At 45.7% G+C, this 10,087-nt stretch overlaps 1 protein-coding gene across 1 annotated transcript; it reads right to left on the reverse strand.

Moving 5' to 3' along the window:
• Positions 1-530: 530 nt before the first annotated feature.
• On the reverse strand, positions 531-8,765 carry LOC105565237 (putative U5 small nuclear ribonucleoprotein 200 kDa helicase). The gene is made up of 6 exons (XM_012018267.1): positions 8,570-8,765; positions 8,213-8,376; positions 7,191-7,710; positions 6,522-6,768; positions 6,084-6,411; positions 531-5,779 (listed from the first exon to the last, which is right to left on the reverse strand). Exons 1-6 carry the CDS (start codon positions 8,612-8,614, stop codon positions 682-684), a joined length of 6,402 nt encoding a protein of 2,133 aa, XP_011873657.1. The 5' UTR covers positions 8,615-8,765; the 3' UTR covers positions 531-681.
• Positions 8,766-10,087: the final 1,322 nt, after the last annotated feature.

Below are 10,087 nucleotides of genomic sequence, written 5' to 3' on the forward strand. Positions count from 1 at the left end.
TTTACTTTAAACTTTAAACGGAGCTCCCCGGGAGCTCCTATATCCGCTTTTGAGAGCTTAAATAAAGCTCCCAGGGAACTACGCAGGTTCGTTTAAAATTCAAATAAGTTTCAATGTTTCCCATTTTCGGTCGGTTTATGCAGGAGCCACCTTTTACAGAAGATAGTAAAAGAAAGTTGCTCTAAAATATCAAAAAGTTTGTATCGCTCTTATTTAGCAAGAGAAAAAAAATTCGTAACACTAACAATAAATAGAACGCACATTACTATTAGGTAAACACATATTACTCTATATCTAATATAAAAATTTTATTCTCGAGTTACTTTATTATAACATTAATCACTAAAATTATTAGACATTGTTTAAATTATAGGGTTTTCTTATACTACTCTCTTTGTCTACGTCTACCTTCTCTCTCTACAGACCTAGATTTGCTATGTAATTACATAAATGAGAAAGCAAAAGACAAGAGGAATACAATAGTTCCAATAGATGCTGTTAGGAAAGGAGAATTGAAAATGATTTTGAAATATTTGGAATAGAACATTTATAGAATAGAAGAACTGTAATCACACTATATGTTTTTTACAGTAAAGATTGCTGCAAATAAAAAAAGTGGTTAACACCGCGATACTTTCGATACATAGATACACGATACAAGAAAATAGTAAACACTATGTTTTAATCGGAATCGGAACCAGAACTGGCATCCGATTCGTACTCTCCTACATTGATGGTGAATTTGTATTCCTGATCACAACCGAGATAAGCGTCGCTCATGAAATACAAAGTGTAGGAATGTTGGCCGGGTGCTGGAGCAACAAAGTCCAGCTTGATCTTCGCTTTCTGTTGCAACGTTAAGCGCTTGATGGAGAGCAAAGAGTTGCTCTTTGGGTCGCCGATCACCACCCACCAGCCTTCCTCACGTTTTTGCGGAAAGAATGGCGCGACTACCGGCCCAATCACCTCGTCTTCTCGTTCCAATTGTACAATCACGTTCACCGTGCCGCCGCTGTGCAATTTATCCTTCTCTTGTACCTCGTACGACATCTCGATGTTGGGATACCGGTTGCAGAATTTGGCCACGTCCGCCATCTGCGTGTCCGTTAGCTGTAACAGCCGATTTCGATCGTCGTCCTCGAGCTCCATCACATCGAATACAGTCTCCACGCCTTTGTCGGTGCAACGCTTGATGGTGTCCGCTGTGAAGTGCGGCAGCTGCTTCAAGTACGAATCCTTGGACCACATCGCTTGCGTCACCATCTGCGCGAGTTCCATAGCGGCGACGGCTGGTGCCAGCCATCCGGAGGAGCTCAGCACGTCAACGCAAGCTTGTATCAGTCTCACAGCCTTGCCCAGCACCAGTTCGGTATCCTTTTGTAATTCTGGACCTAGCTGTATCCTCGACAGGTGAGCTTGCAGAAGAAGTTGCGCCTTCACATGAGGATCGGCCATTCTAGCGGCTTGTGGTGCATGAGGCAGACGCGCGGCCAAACTTCTCAATAAATTCTCTTCCCTTTGTCGCACCGGGACGCTCTCGTACTCAGCAGCCGCTGAGATGATCTCCAGCAAACCTCGGATCTTCGTCTTGTTGTTGAGAGACAGACTGAACAATTCGATGGTGGCGTAATTGATGTAGTAGTAGGCGGCGATCATTCCCAGATTGAGCGGCAAGGTATCCATCTCGTCTTCCACGGCGACGCATTTGGCTTGTTCTAGGTCGGTCAGTGTACTCTCGACCAGCTCGGACAGATGATCCGAGAGATGTCGATGCGTGACGCCCTGCAGACCGTAGTAATTAGGATTCTGAGTGAGTCGTCGATAGAGGAAAGTCCATGTGAGGTAATCGACCGCGTCCTGTTTGTTCTCGATTGTCTTCGTCACGATCTCCGCATTAAAGTGGTCGTGCAGCCGGCGATCCAGGTGGCTCTCCACCGGTAGCGGCTCGTTCAAAAACTTCTTGAAGAAGTCCTTTTTCGAGCTTTGACACAGGAGCACGCACTTGGCGTCCTCGTCTTCTAGCGGGCGATTAGCTCGCGCTACCATCTGCAGAACGTCCGTGATCGGGTAATCCTCATAGGCATGCGTCTTGCCGTTGTAGCACTGCGTGTCCATAACCACGACGAGGTGGGAGCTGATAGACAAGCCCCAACAGAGATCTCTCGTAGCGACCGCCACTTGGATGGCCCCGCTGTCGAACAGCTGCTCGACTAGACGACGATCGTCGCCCGATAGACCCTCGTGAAGATAGGCCACACCTTGCGACAGGGTCTCCTTCAGTGTTTTGTCGGTCATTCGATCGAGGAACGGTTTAATGTCAGCCTCCTCCGCGTGGAAGAATCGCGAGGGTTGGCCCTCGGCCGCCGTGAATGTCAGCAGGTCGATTGCCGTTAATCTAGCCTGCCGCCGAGTGGGTACAAACACGATGACCGGTTTATGCGCGGCATGCCGGAGGATCGCGTTGTACACCGGCTTTGCCATGGCGGCTAATCTCGACGCGTTGTGGGTAACGTTTATACCTTGCACGTGCAGCTCCAAGGGCACCGGTCGCACGGAAGGGTGAAAATTGAAGGTCGCCGCTGCTGGCGCGCCCAGCCACTGCGCGGCATCCTTGGCGTCGGCCAACGAGGCCGATAACGCTATTATCCTGGTGGGTTTGTCGAGCTGCGAGGAGATGTAACGCGCTCGCGAGCACGCAACTTCCAGCACGGGGCCCTCCTCACCACCGATCAGTTGCAACTCGTCCACGATAAACAGCTGGATGTTCTGCACGTTTTTCCGTTGCTTCCACCGACGCGACAGCACGTCCCACTTGTCCGCCGTGGTGATAATAATCTGTCCCTTGGCCAGTAGCTTCAAATCTGTCCCGGTTTCACCGCTCAGCAGGACGACCTTTCTTCCCAGCTGCTGACCGAACTTTGCCGCCCAGTCGGCGTAGACCAGTTCGGCCAAGGCTTCCTTGCTCACCATGTATACGCATCGTCCCTCTTGATTCTGCGTTAGCAATCTCAGCACCGCAAATTCCGCGATGGTCGTCTTACCCGAGCCGGTAGGCGCCCCAACGAAGACGTTATCGTCGGAATTGTAGATCGCGTTGAACACCTGCGTCTGGATCGGGTTGAACTGCGGAAAGTCCGAGTAGATACTCTCGAATTTGGCATTTCGCAACGCCGTTATCGGCAGCGCCTGCAGATCCAGCAGTTCCGTAGGCGGTAGATTCTTCTCGGGCAGTATCAAATGTCGGAAGCTCACAGGCAACTGCGTCTCCGCACCGATCCATCGGTCGGATACCACGCGCAAAAAGTACTGCGGTGGCAGTGGCTCGAAGACTGGCACGAAGAACTTGATCACATGTTCATCGGCCGCGTATTTAGCCTTCAGCAAGAAGTACTCGTGATGCAGTATCACCTCCGAATCTACATCCTCGACCAAGATCCAGAACGCCTCCGACATACCGTGAACCTTCTCATCCCACTGGAAATCCGGCGTGATGGTCAGCACAACTCTCAAGGTGGAACGGGTGATCGGCTGGATGTGCGTAGACAGACCCAGCTTCGGAAACTGATGGACGTATTTGTGAATGGTCTTGCCTAGTTTCGGCACGCGGATGAGCTCGCCGATCTCATTGGGCCCCAGATCGTACAGCCTCTCCCACGGGAAGTTCTTCTTCTCGATCTTCTTCACGATCTCCTCCGGCATCTTGCGGAACTGCCTGAGCGGTGACATCGACTGCCACATCCTGCGGTCGATCATCTTGCAGATGGACAGGCATTTGTCCGCCAATTGTGCCCAGCCGCGGAACAGGACTATCTCGAAGATAGCTCTCATGAGACGCGAGGCGGACTGCGTTACGAATACCATATCGGACATGAGAGCAAATCCCTCGAGTTTCAGCTGCGAGATGTACGCCTGCAGCAGCACATTCACCTTCGCGCTCGGCTCCTCGATGCTCTCCTTCACCGGTATCGGCACTCTCTCCATCAGTTTCTGCAGCTCCAGTTTCTCTTCCTCCCTGACGTTTATATTCTTGAACTCGCCCGAGAGCGAAAACACCCGGAATAACTCTATCTCGCTCAATGTGCGCTTCAGTAACTGATTATACGTAGACATTGTTTCGTGAGTGCAATAATAATGAGATGCTATTCTGCCCAGCTCGGTTGCCTGGAAATTGCCGGACTTGCGATCGTACTTGATCAAGCCGCTGCGGTCCAACCCGAGTGCCGCCGAGTGGATTAAATCGGCTCTGTGCAGCTCTAGCAAAGAATCTTGCTTCAATTTGTCGTGACTTATCCCGTATAGATTCGGGCAGCGAAGCATTCTAATGTAAAGATAAGTATAACCGAGCCAGGTGACCGCATCTCTGATATTCTGAATCGTACCTAGCACTACCTCCGCGTTCAACATATCGGACATCTTGCTGATCAATTGTGATTCAATGGGTAGTTGCTGATTCAAGAGCGACAGATAATACTGCAGCTCGCTGTGATTCGTGATGAGGATTCCCTCACCTTTGGTGTCATACTGCGGCCGGCCGGCTCGTCCTAACATCTGCAACACGTCTAAAGCGCCCAGCTCGACCCACCTGCCCTTCTCCGGATTGTACACCTGAGTACCTTTGATGATAACCGTATGAGCCGGCAAATTGACGCCCCAGGCTAACGTCGCTGTAGACACGAGAACTTGAATGTGTCTGTCGGCGAAGAGATCCTCCACCAGCGTACGATCCACGCGAGTCATACCGGCGTGATGAATCGCGAAACCATATGGCAGAAGATCCTTCAGCTCCTGATTTTTCACTTGTTCCGCTTCCGTTCTCAAAACCTCCATCGACGCGGAACCCTCTCTGAGAAATTGACCCAAAGTGTCCTTCTCCAGGCACATGTCTCGAATAGCGCGCGCTGTTTTCCCGGTTTCTTTACGCGAGTGTACGAATATCAGCACCTGATTTCTGCCGGCGTGTTCCATAGTCTTTTCATAGACAATCTCGTTCATCACCTGAAAGCGTTTTAACGCCTTCTTTTCGGTAACGCCGATATATTGCTGCTCCAAGGCTACAGGGCGGAAGCTGTTGTCGAAATAAAACAGTCCCGTTTCCGGCTTAATACGCAAAAATGCTGCAACATCTTGATAATTAGGTAGCGTGGCCGACAAGCCGACAAGACGTACATCTTCCTGAGTAGTCTCGATGTTTCGTATCGTCCTTGCTACCAGCGCTTCTAGGACGGGACCTCTCTCGTCGTGCAACAAGTGAATCTCATCAATAATAATCAATCGTACCAACGATGTGAAAGTCTTCTCGCCACCCTTTCTCGTTATGATATCCCATTTCTCCGGCGTGCACACTATCACTTGAGTAGCGGCAATTTGCTCTCGCGTTAACTGATGATCCCCGGTCAATTCGGAGACAATCAAATTGTACGTAGACAATCGCTTGCGGAAATTGCCGACCATTTCTTGTACCAGCGAACGCATCGGGGCGACGTAAATTACCTTGAACTCATCCGCGTTGATTGTACCATCGGCGTTTATGTGCTTGCCAATTTCCCGCATCATGCACAGCAGTGCCACGTTGGTTTTACCGGCTCCTGTTGGAGCGCACAGCAGCAAATTCTCGTCGCTCTCCAATGCCGTCTGATATAAGCGACTTTGTATGCGATTCAATGTCTTAAAACCTTCAAAAGCGGGTTGCACGTACTTGGGCAATTGCTCAATCGGATGCAGTTTTTCATTCTCCGCAAATGCCTTTGGCTTTAAAGCAGGAACATGAACTTCCTCGTATCTGTAAATATCATCAAATAATCAAGTATTGAGGTAAGCGATAAAGAGAGCAAAGATTTCAAGAAGCAATATTCTATTATAAAATAAGCTCAAGTAAGTTGTCAGGTTTAATAATTTAATAATATAAATGTCAATCTAAATCAAGACATTAAAATTTGCTATTTGTTATCTATTGCACACACCGCACACACAAAATTCAAGTCATTAATTACAATTAAAACTAAACGTTTCTACCTTCAGATCATCTTCAATGGTGCATAAATAATTCAACAAAGATTTCATTGTTCATATTATATTATACTCACCCTTTTCGCTGTTTTCGAAAACTTCCGTCTGGCAGTTGACAACGTTTATTAGCCATGAAGTGACTCCCCTGAGCGAATGTCAGATCCTCCAGATCTATCAAGTTCCTTGTACCTTGAACCTGTCCCCCAGGACCTCCTGTATCTTCGTTCTCTTCCCGCCTCTTGCGTTGCGATCTTGCTTCCATTGTTTCGTCGGCATCATCTTCGCCTTTACCCGTGTCCAATTGCCGCAAGATTTTGGCAAGTACCGGTTCGTCGTTCATCTTGTTACGGATCTTTTGTCTTTCCGACTCGGACTGCGACGCGGCCAACATTGTACAGTATGCAACTGTGAGTTTCACAATTAATTTATTAATATTCCTTTCTTTTAACGTATATGAATTTTAAAAAAACCTACAAAGATGTAAATATTAATTTCGTAACATACACAACTCTTACCTGTATGTCTATACTTTTTAAGCTGTTTAATGAAGTCGAAACAGTCGTAGCCTAATAGAAGTACAAGCTGATTCTCGCATTCACGATCGTCCACGGCGTCTCTCAAAACAGCCAGCACCTCGACAGCTTTCTCTTGTGATACCATAGCGTCGTCATATATCCTGCTTAATCTTCTTTGTAGCCAATATGCATCTATATCTAATGGATGTAACGGTTTTTCTTTCTTCATTTCTTCTGTTCCACCCAGCTGAAAGGTGTAACAATTCGTACAAATTTTCGAAACATATTACCATTGACAACTGAGCACATATTAACCATGGACCACTTACGAGACAGCGGAGCCCCAAGTAGGGACTTCCTCCCGAGGGAAAAGGATAGTATGAATTTATTTAGGTGTCTATCTTTTTCTCGTGACTCGCGCCCGCTAGGGAAAAAGATAGACACCCAAATAAATTCATACTAAGAGTTAGAGAGGAGTGGAAGCGTACCCAAATATTTAATCGAGATGCTGGGGGATCATGTCAGAATTTTATTGAACCTGAAGTGCGGAAATCTCGAGAGAAACCTCCACTGCCTCGTAAGCAGTCTACGATTAACACGTCTACGATTAACACGTCTACGATTAACACGTCTACGAGATGGACGACGATTAATCAAGCAAAACCTTACATTTTCTGCATGAATAGCTCTGTCGTCATTAGCCTCCTCGCCCTCATCTCCTTCGTCATCATTCTCTCGTACCTCCCCGTACACATCCTCGTCATCCTCCTCGCTACTCTCCTCAAACTGTACATTGATCCCGTACGTTTCATCAATATTCTCATCGTTCGCCGTACTTTTCTCGTCGCTGCCGAAATCCGTGATCTTCTTGCCGAGGTTCACAAGCAGCGCAAATCTTTCCTCTGCTAACAAACCGAGCAGGAGCTCCGTCTCCTTTTTCTTCTCCTTTTCTTTCAGCCGATCATTTTTCAACACAGCTAGTACTTCGTCAGCCGCGCCGCAAAGGATATCGCGCGGTTGATCGCCTAGAGCTTCTTGTATGAAACTGAGCAATACCTCGTAAGTCTGACGCGTCTCTTGCGTCTTCGGACGATATACAATACCAACCATTTCATCCACGCCCTCGGAGAGCAACGTTGCTCCTTTCATACGTGCGAAATCGTATTGCGCCTCGTCGCGTTTTTGTCGCCTACGAAATACCAAATATATCAACTTTGCACGACTTTCGTATGACGTGATATTTTTTTTATACACCGCATTATTGAATTGCAAAGGCTTGTGTCTACGACGCTAGAACTAGGTCCAAGCTCTAGTTCCGAGAAATGCGTAGCCAATCAATTTGCAGCTTTTACGGAACGGCTGCAGGTTGATTGGCTACACGTTTCTCGAAGCTAAAACTAGGACAAAGCATCGTGGACACAGGCCTTAACAGAACTTATCAGAAAATTCACACTACGATTGAACTGAGATGCAACTCAGGACCTGATTTTTTAAACGAGTTTGCTGGCTATAAAATAGCACGTTTTTAGACGCGAAGAGCACATTGATCAGGCTTCAGCGCAACACAAGTGCGAGCAACACAAACCTACTGCAGTCCACAGTGGGTACAGTCTTTAGCTTGGTCCTCGGATATGAGGGTTAGTACGAAAATCGGGGGTTAAACCCCGACTACTAATCTGCAACAGACTCACTTGACTTTTCTCTCTTCCGCCTTCCCGGGTTTGGTGCGCTGGGCTCTATCGCCCATACGTGTGCCGTCCAACTTGCCCACGAGGGACATAACCTCGCCGGTGGCCTCATCTCGGCTACGTCTTTCTATTAACCGGACGTCGGCTTGTAAAACGAGATTGGAATTCTGCAAACATTAGCGCAATATAACGTAATGTTAACGCGATCATACACCATAACCGCAATGTCGCAAGCGTCATTGAACAAATGGATAACGGGATTAACGGACGTTAGAAATAAAAATCAGCATGCGAAGACAATTCGAAGTTGCTGTTATGTCGTTGCTGAAGAGTCAACAATAAAAGATAAGATGTACAAACCGCTTTATATTCGTATTGCAATTGACGCGCAGCAGCGTCCGCCATGGTTGTATCGTTTTCGATCGCCTTTGCAACAATTGCAACATAGATTTCCTACTTTCTGTCAAGAGTCAACAGGGGACACGGTGGAGACTCCTATCGGCCGGCTGTGAACTACGGATGTCCCGTAAAGCCCTATTTGACCAGTTAGAGTAAAAGTTACTAGACTTGAGATTAGTAAACTTTACCGTGATTGGTCAAATTTCCATCTAATCCCAATCTCAATCCGTCACTGTCGAATCAAAAATAAATTTTCAAATATTTAGCCAATGCTTCGCCAATTCACTGTGCTACCAGTGGGACAAAGATGTCACAAAAATATCTGGGAGATATTTAAATATTTCAATATCTGATACAAAAAACTATTCAGATATCGCTTGGATATCTGAGAGTCTAAAAAGTCATGATTAAATTTTTTCATCTGAGATCTATCTGATTTTAAATCAGACATTAGATATCTATAATTTAGTGAAATCGGATTTTACGTCAATCAGGGTGCGTATTGCATAGCAGCTGTACTGAAAACAAAAGCGACTCACAACGCACACAATCAGAAATGTATCCATGTGAAGCGCGCGCATACAGACGTCCCTACCAAAGTAGAACAAGTTAATCACAAAAACGTCAATGTGACATTAAGATGACGAATTTTACGTCATAAAATGATCGACATCAAGATTTACTTCGCAATGACTGACTAACCCAGTGAGAAATTATTCGTCGATCGATGTCGAAATGATGTCGATTCGACGTCAATTTGACGTCAATTTGACGGTGTCGATGTCGATTCGATATCGTTTCGACATCGATTGACGAATCATTTCTCACTGGGAATGACCATGATATTCGTGACGTGTACGTATAATAATTATTATTATATATACCTATAGGTATCGTCACTGTAGCAACAATGCCATTTAACAATTGCTCTGTGGTTATAACGAACACATAATTATAAGTTGTTCCGTATTTTACTATTTAATCTGGTTGACACAATAAAAAAATCTTAGATACATTACAGGATTAATTTTTAGTATTAAAAATTGGAAATGTAATAGTATTATTAATATGAAAAAGTATATGTAAATAAAACGTATTATAAATTTAAAAGTAATGGGAGTAGAAATATGAAAAAATTGAATTTAACTCTAATGCTTATTATTAATTAATAATCATATCGGCATGTATATTCCTTTGATTATTTACTACTTACAATATTTAATATTATATATATATATATATATATATATATACAGGGTGTCCTGAAATTCGCGAATCAAAATACCATAGCAATTAAGAATGTCGTCGAAAAAATAAATTAAAAAGTTATTTGCCATTTTTCGTTCCGAGCAGTAGTTTTTTTTAGATAAAAAGGTTCAAAACAGGCCAATCATACATTACGGTTGAACGGAAACCTGTCCGTGAGTCGCGCGTCGATAGTGTTAGTGCACTAAACTATCGACGCGCGACTCACGGACA

Source organism: Vollenhovia emeryi, unplaced genomic scaffold, assembly GCF_000949405.1.
Source record: "Vollenhovia emeryi isolate VEMERY1.0 unplaced genomic scaffold, V.emery_V1.0 DF939154.1, whole genome shotgun sequence".
NCBI classification, from domain to species: Eukaryota; Metazoa; Arthropoda; class Insecta; order Hymenoptera; family Formicidae; genus Vollenhovia; species Vollenhovia emeryi.